Source organism: Anomalospiza imberbis, chromosome 11 (assembly GCF_031753505.1).
Source record: "Anomalospiza imberbis isolate Cuckoo-Finch-1a 21T00152 chromosome 11, ASM3175350v1, whole genome shotgun sequence".
Lineage (NCBI taxonomy): Eukaryota > Metazoa > Chordata > Aves > Passeriformes > Viduidae > Anomalospiza > Anomalospiza imberbis.
The window spans coordinates 19,561,153-19,581,540 of record NC_089691.1 but is presented as its reverse complement, the minus strand read 5'-3'; the positions used below and the strand labels follow the sequence as shown (position 1 = coordinate 19,581,540).

The 20,388-nt window shown below is 40.3% G+C and overlaps 1 protein-coding gene and 1 long non-coding RNA gene across 9 annotated transcripts in view; one reads left to right on the top strand and one right to left on the bottom strand.

Moving 5' to 3' along the window:
* Positions 1-1,547: 1,547 nt before the first annotated feature.
* LOC137480873 (uncharacterized) lies at positions 1,548-2,262 on the bottom strand. The gene is made up of 2 exons (XR_011003142.1): positions 2,146-2,262; positions 1,548-1,784 (listed from the first exon to the last, which is right to left on the bottom strand). It is a non-coding gene; the product is annotated as an uncharacterized lncRNA (long non-coding RNA).
* Positions 2,263-2,982: 720 nt separating this feature from the next.
* The window catches only part of SHQ1 (SHQ1, H/ACA ribonucleoprotein assembly factor), a 38,542-nt gene continuing 21,136 nt past the window's right edge, over positions 2,983-20,388 (top strand). For 2 of the 8 annotated variants that reach the window (XM_068202299.1, XM_068202307.1), the window contains exons 1-10: positions 3,811-3,999; positions 5,066-5,248; positions 5,706-5,770; positions 6,219-6,341; positions 7,113-7,264; positions 7,955-8,067; positions 9,936-10,063; positions 14,557-14,711; positions 15,982-16,035; positions 17,879-18,002. In XM_068202299.1, coding sequence (XP_068058400.1) covers positions 3,875-3,999; positions 5,066-5,248; positions 5,706-5,770; positions 6,219-6,341; positions 7,113-7,264; positions 7,955-8,067; positions 9,936-10,063; positions 14,557-14,711; positions 15,982-16,035; positions 17,879-18,002 — 1,222 coding nt within the window. In that variant the 5' untranslated portion in view covers positions 3,811-3,874. Of the gene's footprint in view, positions 3,116-3,496; positions 3,540-3,809; positions 4,000-4,089; positions 4,258-4,303; positions 4,475-4,925; positions 4,966-5,065; positions 5,249-5,705; positions 5,771-6,218; positions 6,342-7,112; positions 7,265-7,954; positions 8,068-9,935; positions 10,064-14,556; positions 14,712-15,981; positions 16,036-17,878; positions 18,003-20,388 lie in introns of those variants that run through there. The other 6 variants (XM_068202301.1, XM_068202303.1, XM_068202305.1 and 3 more) reach the window with 6 other exon arrangements.

The window sequence follows — 20,388 nt, the reverse complement described above, 5'->3', positions numbered from 1 at the left end:
CACAAGCCTTCACCAGTGCTGTCCCAAAATGTACTTTGCCTTAGCATCACTCCAAATGCAATGAACAGCTACTGTTTCAAGAGCTTGATCCAACTCGGATTGTGGCCAGATATGAAAATGTAAATTACTTCATGCTAAGAGAAAATAGCAATAGTAAATGAGAAACTACAGCAAAACCACAATGCATAAACATATGTTCTTTCCCAAGAATATATGGACTAGAATAAAACCCTACCAAACTTTCTACTTAATGAAAAAGACTACCAGTGGCTGAAATCCTCAAGCTGTTCAAATATGTGATTTTTGTATCACCAATACAATCACTTTCTTCTCTAGATGTGTCAATTACGCCCTCTTAGTTATTTTGTTTTGGATTGCCATTTCCAAGGTTGCCAGATTTACTCATTATTAGCAATGTAGAGCCAATTCTGCCTATCAATTGCAAAGCTTCGTGTTTCTATCTCTCAAGCAAACAGCAAGTTGTCCTAATTACTTGCCCAAAACATTGTAGATAATGCATTTTAATTCTTCTGTTCTCCATTAAACATATACCAGCCAAATTCCCTTCATCAGAAAGATGCACTAAAAGATGTAGTCTTTGTAAATTTCCAAATAAAATATTTTCATGTTTTATTATTATTATTATACCACAAATTCAGTACGTATTTTACAGAAGAAAGCAATACTCATTCCTTGGAGATGCTACTTCATCCTTTACTTGGATGGAAAAGCAGAATGGCTGATGCACCACTTTCTTCACTAAAATCAAGATATAAATAGTTCTGTTACAAGGAAAGTATTAGCACAAAAAAGAAAAAGAAAAAGCTGGGAGCTCTTAGGCTCTAAAAAAATAATTCTGAGGCAGTCTTGGAAAGTGTCAGACAAGAATAAATTATCAGATGAAACTTCTTTATCTTTCACAGGCATGTCCTGCAAATTTGAATTTATCCAGAGATGGTGCCTACTGGTTCATAATGCAGCTTCTTGTCCAATATAATTATTACAGATTACTTTGTAAGGTCTAAAAGTTAATTAGTGCTGAAGTTCTCTGGAAATGCATCAAAACTTTCTGAGGACATGACTGAGGCCTTGGTCCAAAACAAATCCGCATCTGAAATTAGATATCATTAACTTCTTAACATGAAAAAAAGCTTTTTATATGCGACACATCTCCAATTTCTGTATGTAAAAAACTGGGACACAAGGAAGTTTAGGCTGAATATTAAAACTATCCATCAATTTTAAATCACTGGGCAGAAATACCTATTTTGAAGCAAATTCTTTCATTTTTGTGCAGTACTTGAACTGCTGGTTCAGTTCAGTACATATTCATTGAATTTCCAGTCTGCAGGATTGTTTGTTTACTCTTTATTTTTTTTTTGCTTTTAAGAAAACTTTATTAGGGAGAGGTTACATAATTACACTTTTTCCCTCTAGGAAAAATATTTGAATGCATTTCAGAAGACAGTCAGCAGCATTTTAAAATGTAGAGAATTATCTAGAACCAGAATACCACTCACGGTCCAAGGGCAGAAGAATTGGATTAATTCTACGTTAGGTGATATATTTAATAAATTACAGCTTTTAAACCAACTTTTTTTGCTCGTGGATCTTCTTGTTCTCCTTCATGCTGTATTTGTTTTGACCCATCAGGATCTGTCCCCTGTTCACCCTGTCAATGTTTGCATTAATCCAGTAGCTTAGAAGAGCTTTATGTAATTGGGAATTCCTACTCCGACAGTGCTCGTGGGGTCACCCTTCTGTTTACTCATCTTCTTCCTTATCTGCAGCAAAGGAGAACACAGAGGAGTGTCAACATAACAGAAATAGCATTTGTTCACAGGAATTAGTACTGGATTAACCAGTGGTGTCACAGGAAAGAAACAAACCATCTCCCCAACACACTCAACTTCCACACTTCTTTATGAAAAGCAGCTGCTGAAATAAAATATGCTCCGTCTGTGCAAGATGTTTTTCGCAATCGCAGATAAGAATTCATTCTTTTCATTTGTCCAGACGACGGATTATGACTTTCACCCTAAACGACCTGGCTTTACACAGCCCCACTGCCCACATCCATACTGCCTGCTAATCACTCCCTTTCCAACAGCTCTTGCAAACATCAGGAAACTCCCCCAAATTTACGGGCAGCAAGAATTCCCAGCAAATCTTGGACTTTCTGCACGTGTCCCGCAAAGGCGCAGAGCTACGAACACCGAGCGGCGGGGCAGAGCCCGCGGGGCGGGAGCGCTGAGGGGCGGCCGTGAGGGGAGCGGCCATGAGGGGCGGGAGCGCTGAGGGGCGGCCATGAGGGGAGCGGCCGTGAGGGGAGCGGCCATGAGGGGAGCGGCTGTAGCGGGGCGGGAGCGCTGAGGAGCGGCCATGAGGGGAGCGGCTGTAGCGGGGCAGGAGCTCTGAGGGGAGCGGCTGTAGCGGGGCGGGAGCGCTGAGGAGCGGCCATGAGGGGAGCGGCTGTAGCGGGGCGGGAGCGCTGAGGGGCGGCCGTGAGGGGAGCGGCCATGAGGGGAGCGGCTGTAGCGGGGCGGGAGCTCTGAGGGGAGCGGCTGTAGCGGGGCGGGAGCTCTGAGGGGCGGCCATGAGGGGAGCGGCTGTAGCGGGGCAGGGGCTCTGAGGGGAGCGGCCATGAGGGGAGCGGCTGTAGCGGGGCGGGAGCTCTGAGGGGAGCGGCCATGAGGGGAGCGGCTGTAGCGGGGCGGGAGCTCTGAGGGGCGGCCATGAGGGGAGCGGCTGTAGCGGGGCGGGAGCTCTGAGGGGCGGCCATGAGGGGCGCGAGCGCTGAGGGGCGGCCATGAGGGGAGCGGCCATGAGGGGAGCGGCTGTAGCGGGGCGGGAGCTCTGAGGGGAGCGGCCATGAGGGGAGCGGCTGTAGCGGGGCGGGCCCGCGGCTCCGCATGCGCGGCTCCGCCTCGGTGCGGGCGGGCGCGGGAAGCGGCGGCGGGAGCGGCGCGGGGCTCAGTGAGTGACGCGGGCGGGCACGGCCGGGGCTGTTCCCGGCGCTATTCCCGGGATTCTCCCGCTGCCAGCCGCCTTCCCCGAGGGATCTGTCCCCTTGCAGGGCCCGCTGCTCGGTGGCTAAGGGAGGGTGCGGCCGCAGGTCGGCGCGTGGCCCGGTGCGACGGCACCGGCGGGAGGCTGTGTTCAGTTCTGGGCTCCTGAGCGCAGGAAAGACAAGGAGAGGGTCCAGCGGAGGCAGCAAAGGTGCTGAGGGGTCTGGAGCATCTCTGTGATGGGGAGAGACTGCGGGAGCTGGGCCTGGTTAGGCTGGAGAAGAGAAAAACGAGATTAATGTGCACAAATACCGCCAAGAGGTGTCAGAGGACGGGGCTCTGTTGAGGGGTGCCCAGCGATAGGATGAGGAGCAGTGTCCTTCAAACGAAACGCAAAGTTTCACCTCGGCACGAGGAGGAACTTCGGCGTGGCGAGTGGCGGAGCACGGAGCAGGCTGCCCGGGGACTGTGGAGTCTCCCTCTCTGAGGACATTCCAGCCCCACCGGGGGTTCCTGTGTCACCTGCGCCAGGTGACCCTGCCTTGGAGGGGTCCCCTCGCCCCGAGCGATTCTGTGTTTGACGCCGAGCCTCGCATGCACCATCCCTGTCCCTTTCCTCCTCGCCCTGCCTTTCCCTAATGCACAGGAGAGGCTGGGAAGTGTGATTATTTGGGATACCTGGGGTCTGAGTGTTGTGTCCCAGTGGTTCCTCAGCTGTGAGGTATCAGGGATTTGTGTAGGACCCCCCAAGAGGGGTTTGGGGTGATTAATTTGGGCCAGGGATGCTCCGAGTGCAGGGCAGGGAGAGCTTGGCCTGGTTTTGGGGTTGCTGTTTATTTGTGGACCTCTGGCTGGGGAAAATAAAAATGCACACTGGCACGTCATCCTTGAAGAGTCCAAATGAGCTGTTGGGGTTTTGGTACCTCCTAGCTGTGCTTGTGGTGTTGAGAGAAGAAGAAAATCCACAGGAAAGTGCATCTGGTGTGTACAGGTGTAGGTGTTCTACAAGCCAGGTGTTTCCTGTTTAGATACAATTCCACAAAACACCTGGCAGCTTCTCAGCTTGGAATGGGTGGGAATGTTGCCCCAGGAGTCGTGTGAAAATGGGAGTTTTAGTGTTTTTCATACATGCTAAATAAGGCTAATTACCCATATGAGAAAAAGGGTGCTCTGTTAATTTAGCCTCATTAATGGTTAATGATTTCTGGCTGTTCATGAAATTGTCAGAATGGGAATATGTTTAGTAAAGGTAACTGAAATTGAGTGAAAAGTAGTTATTTCCCAAATAATAGTTCAATTCTGGTTTTGTTTGTTTAAATATTTAAAATATTTTTGTTTTGAAAAGCTAGTTTTCAAAACGGTGTGACCTTTTGTAAACACATTTTCCAAAACAAACAAACAAAAACATCCCCAAACAATCCATAACTGGGTTCTAAATTAAGCCTGAGCTGAGAAGCTATTGAAAGGTCAGACAGTTGTCCATTAGATGAGTAGTACTATATAAATTCCTTTTCTTGTGCTAAACTATGTACACATGCCAGTGTATATACATACATATGGTTCTGAGGGATGTTACCTAAACTGCCCTTGAATCTTTTGCTCATATTCTGGCTAATATGAGTGTGAATTATAAAACACAGCTCTATTTTTTGGAAGTATGACTTGTTTTTAGAATTTTTTAATAGTGGTTTGTGTTCAGTTCACTAAAGAACTGCGAAGGTCTAAGATCTGCTATGTGTGAAATTATAAATAACAGTTATGAAACGCTGGAAGGTTTTAGGATGGAATTTTAATGTGGTTTTCATGTGGAATGTAACAGGTGCCTTCCTGTACTCCAGCTGTACATTGTTGTTTCATTAAGGTGCAGAGAGGTGGTTCCTTCTTGCTTTTGATAACACTTGGATGCTGTTGCTGTTGTCATCAGTGTTTTCTTCTTGAGCACATGGAGGATAATTATGTGGGAATCTGAAATGTTCTTACAGAATTTTGGAGAGACACCACTTGCTCTCATAAATTGGAAGCTACAATAATTTTTTTTTCTTTTCCTGTTTCTATAGGGCCACGCAAGCAGTGTTTGCTTTTCCTGCTGGATTCATCATGATAACTCCAGCTTTTGAACTGACCCAGGACCCGGATTTCCTTACAGTAAAAATCAGAGTGCCTTATGCCAGAGCTTCAGAGTTTGACATTTACTTTGAAGGGGAAGATTTCAAATTTTATGCTAAGCCATACTTTCTCAGGCAAGTAGTGGAAAAAGTTTTCAAAAAGTTGATCTTCATGGTAGGAAATTAACTTAATTTTGGTCCCTTCAGAATGTTCTTCATCTGCAGCTTTTATTCTGCTGAATGCAGACAGCTCACTTCATGCCAAGATTTGGTTTTTTGGATCTGCCCTCTTTGTTCCTAGGCATTAAACCATGTTAAAGGGAGTAGAAAGAAATAATTTTCTAAATTTACTCTACAATGGCTTTTTAATTATAAATGGCCAGATAACTCTCTGGATGTAAATTTTGTAGAGGGTGTCTTTTCCTGGGAGGAATCTGGGGGATTGAACTGCATGGATTCCATTACTGTGAAGAGGAGTTTAGTTAAGTCCTTTGTGCTGCTTTTGGAATGTGCCTTACGTTTTTATAGGCTGAGACATTAACTTGCAGAATTAGTCAGGCTTTCAGTGAGGCATCTCATTTTTTGCCTGCAGATTGACACTTCCTGGAAGAATTGTAGAGGATGGCAGAGAAAAAGCATCTTACAATACAGATGAAGGTATTGGTATCTGTGTCCAAAAAATTTGCTATTTGCAGTAATTTATGCTTTAAAACAAAACAAAAAAAAGCAATAAAGCAATAAATCTGTTGCTTGCACAACCTTTGTTACATGACTTAAAACAATAATCAGATTGGTGAATGTAGCTTCTGTGGATTGTTTGGTGTAAGGATTAAAAATGAAATAAAGCTTGCTTACTTCAATTGGTGTGTGTTTATACTATGTAAGTCAGGAGACTTCAAGTAGTTAAATATTCTCTTTCATGTTTTATCGTTAAAATCCTGAATTGTTATGAAATAAGGTTAAAAACATGCACAGGGATCAATGAAAAATAAAATGTTACCTGCATGTGTCCTACTTCCTCTGAGCCTTTCTCATAGAGGAAGAAGGCATGTTTGCCTGTCTCATATATTCTAATGCAACAATTATATTCCCACTTTCTTTTAAGGTACTTTTACAATTCAGTTGCCCAAGGAAGTTCCTGGCCAATATTTTGAGGGGCTGGACATGCTGACATCTCTTTTAGCACCGAAGAAATCAAGATCAGCAAAACCTTTGGTAGAAGAGATGGGTATGACAAAATCAATCTTGTTTATACAAGATGATACATGTGTGTAATGAAACAGTTATCGATCTACAGAGTGATACGTGTAGGAAAGTACAATATTTTTATTGTTGGCTAGTCCAAGGTACAAGAAGGGTAGGAATAAATCAAAGTATGGATAAGAACTGATATAAATATGTTGCAGATGATACACATGTCAACTTTAGCGGTTTAGTTATGTTTAAATTTTTCCAAAATGCGCTTTAAAAATATGCTAATGCTCTGTAGGTCTTTGTACCCCTCTAGTGGCTGTAGAACACACACACGGTTGAGTCTTCTGTGTTTTACAAACTACAGCCTGGACTATTAGCTCAAGTGAGAAGCTAATTAAAACCACAAGTTCTGGTGCATGTCTTGCTTAACATCAGTGTTTAACAGACAAAAAGGTTTGGCTGTCTCTGATTTTTTAATTCCTGCCTTAAATTATTGATAACATCACTTAGGTTCTGTCAGGGTTCTCCTAGCATCAGATGCTGATCTTGTTGAATTCAGTAGGACAAGTATTTCAGTCTGAGGGGAGTGTATTTAAAATGTAATGTTCCTGATGTTCATTTTTGAAAGCTGGAGAGTCTGAAGTGGGACCTGTGGGTTACAGATCTGTATGACCCAGTGTTGAGTGAGATTTCTTAAAAGATGCAGTAAAATAAGAAAGGCAAACACCAGTAGTACAATAAGCCTTTCGAAGAAATAATATGTATGTTTCTATGTGATAATTCTCCTTTTCTGACCATGCCATAGATACAGCTGCCTCTGCTGAGGCAGAGAATGAAGAGAATGAAGAAGAATTTGACTGGGAAATGGAACAGATTCCTTATGAAGAAAGCCCTCCACCACTGCAACACTCTTATGGATTTGGGAATTTGCGCTCAGGGGTGTTCCAGAGGCTGCAGGTAGATGCATTTTGTCTTCTCCTCTTCTGGAAGTTCTGGGGGACTTCCTGTGTAGGCTTCCTAGCTCACAAAACAACAACTTTTGAAAAGTGCAACTCAGTTATGTAACTCTAACTTTCTGTTGTATGAATGATAATTTTCCCAGGGCTTGGAGCAGGATTGCTGTTTATGAATAAAGTATTTACATTCTGGTTGGACATGTATGCTGCTTTATTACCATGAAATTTGTGAAGAAATACATTTCCCATCAGCATTAATGGGATGGGAAATAACTACCTAATGATGTTTAAAAGGGCACTACAATTGCCTATTAATTAATGTACATCCACTTCAGAGAGTGAGTGTATTCTCAAAAGTCACAAATTATGTGTGATTCTTATCTTGTCTTTGTTGGGGTTGTGTGCTTTTGTTTAACATTGCAAATTTATCATAATGCAAAATAACCTCCCTGCCTTATGATAAAATGGCCTGAATAGACTTGATAATATCATGAGTTCTAAGGAGCTTCAAATAATTGCATTTCCTTGGAATTTTGATGTTTTATTTGCATATTGGAGCCCAAATTTGGAGATTGAAGCTTTTCCAGGGATTTCAGTGCAATGCTGATAAGCATCCTTGTTAAATTCTTCCTGAATAAATCTTGTGTGCCATACCAGTGGCTTGGTCCTATAATTTTGTTGCCAATTGCAGGATGAGCTCAGTGATATTATTGACATCAAGGATCCAGACCAAACTCCTGCAGAGGAACGTAGGAGGAAACGTTTGGCAGCTGAGGCTGCCAAGTTTGAGCCTGATCATTACCTGTGAGTACTGATTAACTTCACCTGGCCAGGTACCTCTGAAACACATTCCCTTTTCACAAATGATTGGATTTAAGATCACTTTTGGAAAGAACAGCTTTACTTTTGGTCTGGTTTTGTCTCATCAGAGCAGGCCTTGGTGGGTATTCTTAGTATGACACTGGCACAAAGCATTGCTCACCTGTTCTGGGGTTACTCACTGTTTAATTACTCTGTGTTTAAGAGGGGCTGCTGTCAGCTGTTGTAAAACCTTGTTTCATACTTTACCTCTTCAGCAGCTGAGCAGTCACTCCCTGCTGGCATTTTAGGTTGACAAAATCAGAACATTGTTTTCACCTTGTGAAAGAAGGATTAATAAGCTACACTTGTCTAGGAGGGGGGAATTTGAATTTTGAAGTTATGAAATTTTGTCTTGGCTGCTTTGTCTTTTGCCTTCATCATGTGAAACTTGTTTTACAACAGAATGAGGAAAATGTCCAGACCAAAACTTTGTGTTTCTTTTATGCTTCGTTGCATGTAGTGAGATGAAAATGATTCTTTGTGCCTTTCAGGTTGGAGTATTTCAGGTCAAGTTAGGTTAGATAGGTAAAGTAAATGAAGGGTGAGATTTATTAATAAATTGATTCCTGCAAGATGGATCTGGTGGGAGAAGAGGGTAGTCCCCAGTGGGGAGAATTAGTACTGTGTTGTTTCTTGGGGACGGGAAGGCTTAACCCATTTTGGGTTGTTTCAGAAGGTAACTTTGCAAACCTGGAATTTTTCCTCAGTTGCATATTTCAGAGGCATCCTCACGTTTTCCTGTAACACACAAAAAATAGAAAAGCTTTCTTGAACTACATTTCACTAGAACTGGAGTAGTTCCTAACATCTAATGGGATGTAAATTGCAGTAATTTCAAGTTTCAATTTTAGACTCTGTGTCCTGGCCTGGTAGAGCTACACCATTTAGTTTAATGGCTGTGTCTTGGTTGTTTCAGAACAGATGATACCAGCCTTTCTTCAACAAAAATTGTTTTCCTGAGGAGAACAGAAACTCTGGTAGAAATGGGAGCAAACAACTGTTCTGGTGGCCTTGAGGAAAATGTACCCTGGCTGATAAGTTGCTTTGATATTCAAGGGAGGCAACAAAAAAATCTGGCAGTGTGAGAGGGAAGCAGATTGCATTCTGTGTTCAGGTTTTGTGTGGTGATGAAGAAGGTATTGAGAAATTGCCTGTGGTTTTTTTCAATTCTCAGTAGCTATACCATTGTTTGGCTTGAAGAAAAAGCTCAGATGGTAAGAGGAGGCTTAGAACTTGAATCCTTAAGGATAAATGCTCCCAGAAATGAGATTTTTACCAGTGGCTTTGTGCTGAGATGGAGGTGATCTCTCTTCCAGAATTCATGTACAGCTGCTCTTTTTCCACCTTGCTTCTCCATGTCCTTGCTTATAGTCCATCCCCCTTCCTGCCTCACCTTTGCCCTTCAGCTGCACGACTTCCTCCCCACCAATTCCCTGGCTCTTAAGTGGGAGAGCTACCCAATAAAATCCAATTATTTGCCTGAGAAGCCTTTGGAGTGTTTTCCTTTAGCTGCATTCAGAACAAATCAGATTGGTTCAGCTTCATGTGATGCTGCAAGCTCATTAATTCCCTGGGCTTCTGGGTGGCTCAGGAAAGGTGGAGGAAGTAAGGAAGGAATACTGGAAGATAGGACAGCATTGGGGTTTTAAAAATAACTACTATTTTCTGCTTTAAAGTCAAAGAACACATTTCTAACATGGAAAATAACCTGGAGCCAAGTGAGATGTGTTCCTGTGGATGTGTTAATATGTACCCACGTATAATATGAATTGAAATAAATAGCATATGAAAGTTCTTTTTATTTTCCCTAGAGCTGATTTTTTTGAAGATGAAGCTATTAAGCATCTTTTAAAGTACAAACCCTGGTGGATTGATGCTCATAAAAAGATGACAGCCTTGCAGGGAGACAGTCATCAGGAACATGACAGTCCTGCATTTGGTGAGAATATACATACATATATATATATATATATAAAATATATGTATATATACACACACATCTGCTGCTTAAATGATAATTGCTGTGGTGCCATGTTACAGCTTATTGTTCTTAAAGGAAATTTATTACTCTATTACATTTAATATTTATTTCTTTATTGCATTACTTTATGGATCTCAGAGACCTTTTTTCAAAGAAAACTCTTTGTGTCCATTTAGAAACCTAAAGGGATTTTTCCAGGGTGAGTAGGTGACCTTGTGGGAGCACTGCTAACAGATAACTGAGGCTGCCTCCCTGCACACAGTGATTACAGAGAGCACTACAAGTTACTGTTACGCATTTTCTTCTATTGTTCTTTGTTCATTTCCTATGTTGTATGAAAATCTGATATTCCTGAAGCAGATGATGATAATCCTTCACCAGGGGTTCTCAGTGCACTGATAATACCTGTACTTCCCCATTTTCTCTGGGAGAAAAATAGAATTGGGATAGATGTTGTGTATTTTACTGTGAATGTAATCTGATCTTCATTCCTGGTGTCTTTTCAGCCTCTGAAATTGTTAATTATGTCCATCATAAACACTTGATTTGAAAAACATTGGACAAAGGTACAAGCGGCTTGAAAATGCAATAATGAGGGCTTCCTTTGTTTGTTTTTATCCATTCACTCCTTAGTAAATGAAACACTACTCCTGTTTGCTTGGCTTAAGGAATATAATTAAAATGAAGAGCTGCTGGATGATTCTATTGATAAGGAATGTTTCTCCTCCAAATTGAGGTACTGAGGAAAAACGTGTCTGTTGTTGGGTTTTAGGGTAAAAAACAGAAAAACTCCTCAAAAGCCTGGCAAATGGAAATTACACAGAAAAGAGACTTTATAAAAGATCATCTCTGCTTCATACCATTTGTAATAACAGATACCTATTTAATTTAAAAAAATCTCACCTTCATGGGGCTGAGTGGAGAGGCTCATGCTGTTCTGTGAATCTCCAGGGAATTTAAGTAAGAAAAGAGGCAATCTGGAGTTTGGGTGATGTTAATGCCAACAAACCCACCCTTTTCCTTGGAAAGACCTTAGTTTTGGTAACATTTGTGCTATTTGAGGCAGCGACTGAAATCAGTGGAGGTTCCTAACCCTGAGTGAGCTGTGCTGAAGGAAACCACCATGAGAGGGAGTGCAGGTTCTACTTGAAGGTCTCCTGTGAATGGGAATGCAGATGGGCAGGAGGTGGCTCCAGGCTGCTCCACCTGAGATCTGGCCATCAGCAGGATGTATCCCCTGTGGTTTTATAGTGCCTTACCCAGGCAGAGGAATGGTGCAGTTAATCAGCAGTTCCTGACTCTCCTGTGGGAAGGAAGGATTTGTTTTTGAATAAAGACGTGTTGCTCCTCAGGTTAAATGTAAAAGTGGGTGTATGGGGAAAGTGACATAAAAATTAGCAGATTCTTTAAAAGTTTATTTTCTTATTCAGAAACACTGAATAAAGAGAAGTATTTTTCTTCCTTTTCCTGACTTATGTTGATGTCTTTTCAGTTATTATCTTTATTGGTTTCTTGGAACCAAAATCTTGATTACTTTTGTCTTTATAATGTCTTTGGCTGCAAGAAGTAATTAGAAGTACAGATGGCCTTTTTTATTTTTTGCATGACATTGCAATTAACTGAAGATTTTCTTTGGTTGATTACTGCTCTTATATTTATCCCTGGTTATTTTCTCTTTGTTTTTCCATCATCAGGTTCTTATAATGTCTCATTACCAATCTTTTTCTCTTTTTGGTTCTTCTCTTCTCATTAACATTTTAAGTTTTCATCTCCCTTCTGTCCTTACTTTGAATCTATTTTTATTTGACCTTTTTACTTTTTCTACAGCTTGTGTGCATGGTTTGTGTATTTTGCCTTTTAAAATTTTTTTCTTATTCCAGGTGTATTTTCTTTTTGTCCTTCTTGTACATCTTACTGTGTATTCTCTTCCAGCCCTTTTTGTTCACACTTAGAGTGTCTCATTCCAGTCAAGTAATACTCCATAAAGCCTTATTAATTACACAGCTTTTCCCATGAGGGGATAACATTTTTGGAAAGCTTCCTTGCTGCTGCTGTTGAAGTTTACATTAGTGCCTTGCTTCTACAGATTTCAGATGAAAGGGATTGTATTTTCTAACAGACACCTTCAGCTTGGTTAAAAGTTTGTTTTTATTCTACTTCCAATTGCACTGCAGTAAAAAACTCCTCTTTAGGCAACACAATAATCTTCAAAGGCTCAGGCTGACATATGTATTTAATCTAGCATTTATATGCTCCAAGGATATCTTACTTTGTTCAGGGTAACCTCTCATGCTTATAGTGACTGTTCTCTTTCTTATTTCTTTATAGAAAGAGAAGCAATTTCCTGTCAAAGTTCCACCTTTGAGTAAGGCTTGGCTCAAATATATGCCATTACTGGTGGATTCATATGTTTAAGATGGATTACTTTTCTTTTTTTATCGAATTTCTGTCTACCTGCTTTGCTCAGTTTTCAGGGCTTTGTGTTCCTTCCTGGCACTGCTCTGCTGCACAGCAGTTTTTGTTATGTGAGGAAATTCTGCTTTTTATTCATGCAAAACTCTTAATGATCAGGCTCCACTGTAAAATATTTCATGATTTAAAAGGCAAGATAAATATCAATATATATATCTCAGTAACTTTGTTCTGACTAATCTGCTCTCTGCTGGCTGTTCTCCTCCTTCCTGCTGATTCCTTAACCTACAGGGATAGAAGCATACATTTGAAAACCTTAAAATTGTAACATAATATTTTAGTTTAAAGAAAAGAGAAGGAGAGGTCAGTTCTACTCAGTTCTTTCCCTTTGGGAGGGCTGTGGGATTCAGGACTTGGCTTGACAGGATCATAAACTGAGGCTCTGCTCTCACCAGCAGATTATCAGAGGTGCTTCCTGACCTGTACTTTCCTGAGTGACCACTGAGTCAGCTCTCTGTGTGGGTCCAGCACATTTTATCTAAGTGCCCCTAACACATTTAGAGCTGGAAGTGTCATAGTAGTCTGAGATACAGATCTCCCCGTGATTTAAGTGGTGTTATCACAGTGTAAAATAGCAGTAGGGCTGTAACAAAACACCCTCTGGCTGTCAGGCCTCCTCCTCCCCTCAGAGATTAAACTCTGCTTTCACTGACAGTGCTACTGGAGGACAATTTGAAGTATCTTCTTTTTTAACATGAGGAATGGCCAGCTTAAAACAAGTAAAAGAGGTGATTAAAATGTAAAGGTAATGTCTGCAGTCTCATCTGTCAGAAACTTTGTGAGATGGATGTCTGACTCCTTTAGATGTCGGTTTATTAACACACATTTCTATTCTGGCTTGGTTTTGCCACTGGCAAATACACCATTTTAAATCAAAGTTACAAAAAACTTGCCAATTTAGCTTACTTGATAAGTAGCAGCTAGTGCTGCTTTGCATTAGATTAATACTGATTGTGGTACAGATTGGTAGCTAAAATTTGGCAGTGTAAGTGCACAAAAGTGTACAGGCTTAGTACAGCAGAAATGTAAGTACAATTTTAATTGTTCTTATAATTTCACACCATGTACTTGGAAGTTTTCAACGGAGAAAACAAAGTAGGTGGTGGTTTGGACACGTTAATGCTGAGTTTCAGGCCTGGGTAATTAATTTTCAAAAACTATAGGCAATGGATAGAATTTTTTTTAACAATGGAGTATTTTCCCAGAGAAAGATACTTTATTTAGAACACCTGGCACTTTGCAGCAACTTAAGGTGCATCTTGTAACATTTACCTTTGGGAATTGTCTAGTCTACATCTTGTTTGCTCTTTTTTAATAGACCTGGAATTTCTGTGTTTATGGTCCAGTTGTAGACATTGTGATGCTTCAGAGTTTGAATTTTAAAGGAAGAAAACTTTACTGCTATATTTCATTAATTTCACTGGGAGTTTCTTTGCTGTTTAATAGTGAAGTGTGGTTCATATTTACATTGAAGAATCAACTTACAAAGAAATTTACTGATGGAATAGACATACATCATCAATAGTTGTGAGTCAAGGGGTGATACTGACCTGCTTAGTATGAACAGAAAAAAGAGTTAGAACTGCCATACTCTTTCTAAACTATCACTTGCCTCTGGATTTTTGTCCCATACAATGTGGGCTTAAGAATCCTCATTTTACTTGGATTCTGATTGTGCATTTATCCCTGTATAAGATATCCAGGCACCCACAGAAATCCTTGGCACCTGGAGAGGTCCAAAATCATCAGTGTGTACATGCAGTGCTGTGCTGGAGCTTGACATTGAAATGAATATACCAGAGCTTAATAAAAGTTAAAAAGGAAAGTAAGAGTGATTTAGGCTTTTTTCTTGAGTGATGGCTGACGTGTGATTAGTTACACGCTCCTTTTTAAAGACACTGTTGAGGTAGTATTGCCACCTATTAAAGTGAATGTGCCAGCTTTAAATTCATAATCAATTATCCTTTTACTTTTTATAGTTGTCTTCTCTGAGGAAGAGAGAGAGCAGATGAGAAAGTTCACAAATAAATCTTATCTTCTGGATAAAAGGAGCCGTCGCCACATATATCTTGGATTAATTGATATTCTTCTGGCATATTGCTACGAGATCTGTGTCAATGAAGGGGACAAGAATGTAAGTTTAAAAAAGTGAAAAATAGAATATATTTCAGGAACCTAGTGCTGGACCCTGCACTGCCGTTTAGGGAACATGCCTTTTAACATGAACTTACTCCCAGGCATTAAACTTACGTGATGAAGTTAAAATGAAAGACTTCATATCTCTAGATTTGGTGCCTGTGGGGATTAGTAGGATTTCTAAACACGTGTGTTCTTCTGCAGCAGCACTGTAATAGGAGAGATGTGGAGTAGCAGGAGGTTCCAGACAATTCTGTCTAGTTCTGATTTGTGTATCCTGGTTTATGCAAATGCAAATCAACAGAATAGTTGTTTTTTGTTCTGTGTGGATACCTTGCCCTCTTGGAATTGCTTCCCAGATACAACTTTGTGCCTCCCATCTCCTGTGCTGATATGAACCAAGGAGGGTTTTTTTTTTCAATGCTTTTAAGCAAAATATTGACACATGTAATCAAAACCACTCTGGCTTAATCAAACTGACATGCAGGGCATGGACTGTAGCATGACAAGCAAAATGTCCAGACCTGCTGATTCACCAGAATAATCTGGGATTGTTGTTATGTTGCAAGTTAGATCTGCACAGAATTGCAAATCTGCCAGGATCACAGTTGTGCAATTCTTTATTGGTTTTGCAGTAACAGTATGATGTGTGTGGAAAACACTCTGGAGTTTTTTCTCCTTCCCCCCCCTGCCCTTTTTTTATTCCTATTTAATAGGAAAACCAAGACCTTCAGGCCACACAAATCTTTACTAGAGGCAGGATTATAGATCAAGGCTTTCTGGCTTTTTGCCCCAATCATCCCACTGGACCACACTTTCACTCAAATACTATGAATCTGTCACATATTAAGAATAATGACATTTTACTTGTACTGCTGGCTTCAGGACCCTCTCTGCAAGCCAAAAGTCTTGAGCTGTTTTCATGAAACAAGGCATTTGAGCTTAGCTTTTGTTGATTCAGGTCTCTGTTGCTTTGTGCAAAGGGACAGAATTCCACTAAAATACCATTTTTCTGTGTATTGCTGTTATATTTTAAAGATTTTGTTCATGGGCTGGATCATCCTACTATGGAAAGCAACTCAGTTATTCAACATCTGCATTGCAATATAATTTTTAATGCTGTCCTGTGGCCATTTCAGTGCACATAATATAATTACTGCTTCTTATTCACAAAGGTTCTTAAATTGCTGCCAGAATGTTATCTTAAGTAGTTTGCCAGCAGTGTTGGACTAGGTAACGCTTGTTTTACTGTCTTCTCTTAAAATCAGGTTGAATCATCTTGGAATATCAGGAAACTGAGTGCAACATTGTGCTGGCTGGAGGTAAGGTAAAAGTAAAGTTTTCTGCTATGGTTTTGCTGGATTACTTGGTTTGGTTTTTGTTTTTGTTTTTTTTTTTTTTTTTTTGCATTTTATGTTGTTTCTGTGCCAAGTTTGGTCTTTCAGTATTGAAGATAAATTAATTATATATCCTGTTTTTAATGGTACCAGAAATTTATTTCTGGGCTCTGGAAGTTAGTAGGCACATGGTGCTTTACCTGCCCCCTCCTTTTCAGCCTTACTCTTGGAATAATAAAGGTTGGAAAAGACTTTTTAGATCCTCAGGTCCAACCGTTTCCAGCACAATCAGCACATTCACCATTGAACCACGTCCAGGTGCCACATCCCTGTTCGAGTTGCTGCTCATCCTTTGGAAACAGCAGAGATCAGAGGAAACCCTGAATTCCAATCTCTCCACGTTCAGGTTGTTCACTGAAAGCACCCAGGCCTGCAAAGAAATCATTACAGAGCTGGAGGTGGAAAGGACTTGACCTGGCCTGAAATCCATTAATTCATAAAATGCAGGAAGGTGGAAAGGCCTGTCCCAGCTCTGGGCTGAGTCTGCTGAGCCAAGTCTCACTTTGCAGGATCAGAACTAAAACTGGACAGGATTTTTGGGTCGAGTCCTTCTATCTTTTCTGGTAGTGTTGAATGTTATATCCAGTTATAACTTGTCCTGTGGCAGCAGGTTTTTTGTTGAGTTCTGCAGTAGCAGGTTACAGAGGAGTGCAGTTAAAATGCCCTGTCTTAATTCACATTTTATTTATTTTCCATATCCATGTCCTAACATAGTGAAGGAATTTTCTGCACGTGCTTACCCTATGATAGAGCAGTTCTTGTTGCAGCCTGTGCCAACAATGTATTTCACACCTAGAAAACTCCCAGTCCTGTTAATAACTATCTCTGTTAGACAAACCACTAGGGCTGGGACTTTTCATCATTCTGTACAAAAAAAATTGCCTCAGCTCTGGTTTGTTTGAGCTGATTGCCATTTTGCTGGCCATGACATGTACACACCTTAGCCTCTAAATATTCAATCACAAACCATAAATGATTTAAATGCTTGCTGGTGATCCATTAAAATGAACAATGGGTTGAGGTAGTCACAGAATGCAAAGAAGTGCTGGCTGTCAGCAAAGTGCTTTTATTAATTTTAATAGATTGAGAGCTCAAGATGAAATGGGTATTTTTTTAAAATTCATTAATAAATGGAGCATTTTGTCTTGAAAAGTGAAAGCTGGAAGGGAAATCACTTTTAAGAAAGTCTTTAATAACTCCTTAATGCCTCTGGCCTGAGTAAATTAGAGGTGTTCCTCACTCATGAAGGAGGACAATGAACTGTTCTCCCCAGGCAGGTATATTTATCCCTGTCTTGAATATCTAAAATTTTCATGAAAAGCAGAGTCATGTATCATTTTTAAAGATCTTACATGTACACATGTATTTGGTTAATATCATATGGATTTAATTTTCCTTTATTCTTAAAAGGCTTTTTATAGCTTCTCCTTAATATATATAATAATGTGGGACAGATGTAATTTATTGCTTTAATCTAAAGGATGGTAAAGGCTTGAGTAAGATGTTTTATTCCCATGTTCTCTACATTTTTTTAATCCCAAACCACTAAGATGTACAGAACTTCTGTTATCTTGCCATGCAAACTCAGTGTGCAATGTCTAGTTTCTATTTAACATGTACATTTCCATATCTATTCAAATACAGATTTTTAGAAGCATAATAAATCAAAATGTGCTTTTTCTTCCCCCCTCTTCTCCTATGGCTTTTTTCCTTAAAGGAAAACAAACAAGCACACAGACTAATTTGGATTTTTCACTGATGCACACAGAGTTTCTCCAGCATCCATGATGTCCTGGTATCTTTTGGAAGAAGAGTGCTGTGCTATCCCCTGTACAGGCATTTTGAGCTGGTGACACGTGCCTTCAGTGACACAGTCATGATTCTGCAGCTGGGTGAGTGTTTAGGGACTGGAAGTTGTACACAACCATCTTCATACCTTGGCTTGTTAGAATTACCTGCAACTTTTCTATTTAGCATGAGTTATTTCTTTGAGAAAAGCATTAGATCTGTATTTTGGACAGAAGGATCACTGAGAAGCAGTGCTTCGGTGCTTTATTTTAAATGCTTGTGAGTTGCAGGATTAAAAACCCACACAAATGGCAGTATTAATCTTTACTACTGCCAAAAACTGTTGCTGATGAAAATCCCATTGACATTATAACAGTCAGGGAGTGAAGTTTTAAGGGGAAGATGGATGCTGTCCCTCTTCACTTATCTGCACTGCCTTATGTTGCTGTTCATAAGTGTGAAAAAGAAAATTCTGATAACAAAACTGCAGTGATGCAATGCTGAAAGCATTTGGGTTTTTTTTTCTGAGGAGACTATAGTACATGAGAGGTAAGAAATTTGCTTTTCTTTTAATGTCACAATGGAAAATGGTGTTGCAGTGACCATTCAGTGAGCCAGTGAAATACTGCCTGACTGGGTGAGTTGTTACCAGGATGTTTTAATTTAAAAGCTTGTAGAGTTCTTTTCTTGTGTCTCAGACTACTCTTCCATTAAAGAGAGAATAACAGCAAAGTTTATTTTATCTTTAGATGAATGCTTCTCCTGGAAAATGTGGAAAAACACATAGAAGTCTGTGGGGGAAAAATATAAAATAGAAATAAATGTCTTAAACTTTCCTTCCAAATACACAGGATGAAAGCTGGTAGAATTTCATGATGGTGTAAAATCAGATTATCATATCAGATGGCACATACAGAGCTGGGGTCAAATTTTATCCTCATTTTGAAATAGCCTGTGTGAGGAGGACTGGATTTCTGAGTCTGTAAAATTCAGGTTTCAGGCTGTTGTCTGGCAGCTCTTTCAGCAAGGAGCTCCAGAAGGATCCAGTGATCTGCAGACACCTTCTCTGACTTTCCTGGTACACACATTGGAAGCTTTTTTTATTCATGGTTTTAAACACAACTAGTGGGTTTTTTTGAATAATCAGGAAGTAGTATCTGCACACAAAAAAGCAGTTTACTTACTGCTCAATATAATGCAGAGCTGTAACTGTGCAAAAACTGTTAAATATCACAGGCCCATGCTCTAAAAGACATTTGATAGTTTGCCTGATGCAGGATTCCCTGTTTCAAGTCTGGCAAGATCTGCAGCCTCTCATTAGAGACCTATCAAGCTACTATAATCCAAAACTTTGAATTTATGAAGAAAGACATTTTTAGTTGGGAATTACTGTAACATTCAACTGATGTACATTGTTACTTGGCAGATGAGTAACAGGAGTGGATGTTGGAAATGGTTTGGGCTGACAGCTTGACAGCTGGAACCTGAAAAAATCAGCAAAATTTTAATTCCACACATCATTTCTTTGTAAAAGAGCACACTTCTTTTAGTCAAAATAGTGATGTTTGACAAGCATTGATGGGGATACAATTTAAAAGTTATTAGTTATATTTGGGGTTTTAGGTTTTCTTTGCTGACTTAGTTTCCAAAACCAGTGGGTTTTTTCTGTTCTGTTTGCCATGGCTTTTTGCTCTCTCCATTTCCTCCTCCTTATTGCCATCTCCCTCACCCTTCATTTTCGTTCTCTGACTGTATTTTTTCAGCATGGAATTACTTACAAATAAGCAAACAAATTTTGTGCTTGAACAGCAGGGGGAGTTCTGATCTTTTTTGTTTCTTTTTTTTTTCCCCCCTCTCCTCTAAATCTGTAAAATGTAATTTCATCCCTGTTCAGGTTTCATAGCCTAGGAGGAGCCAGCCTCTTGGGAGAGGGTTATTAGATTCCATTTGCAGTGGTGGCTGTTTTCATTTGAATGTGGGTTTTTTCCCCCCACCATTAAACGGTGAAAACATTTTTTTTAAGTGTTCCAGCACTTAACCCTTTAGCTACTATCATCAGAAAACTCAGGGGGAAGATTCCAGCTCATTGGAATGTTGCATATGAAGGAAAAGTCAAACTGACAACAGAAAGTTTTCTAGTTGTGGACTGAGAACACAATTTTAATCTTTTACTGTATTTATTGAGAGTGTGTCAAATAGCTCCTTCCTGAACATGAAGTGAGTTTTTTCTTTCATTTTGCCTAACTATTCTGTGACTAGCAGAAGCAGGAAAAGTTCTCCCTAATTCCAGGCCCTGGTCTGCTGTTAGGTAATCCTTACATTGCCTCACAGAGTTCCATGTGCTCGGCCCTGCTGTGAGCTGTGTGTTCCCAGCCCTGTTATTTCCCAGCACTGGGATTTGTGTACACACGAAGGGGAAAATGCTCCTCTGAAGAGAGATGGTGGGCCATGACTTCTTGTTATCTGTGAGCTACTTTTCACCTTAGTTTG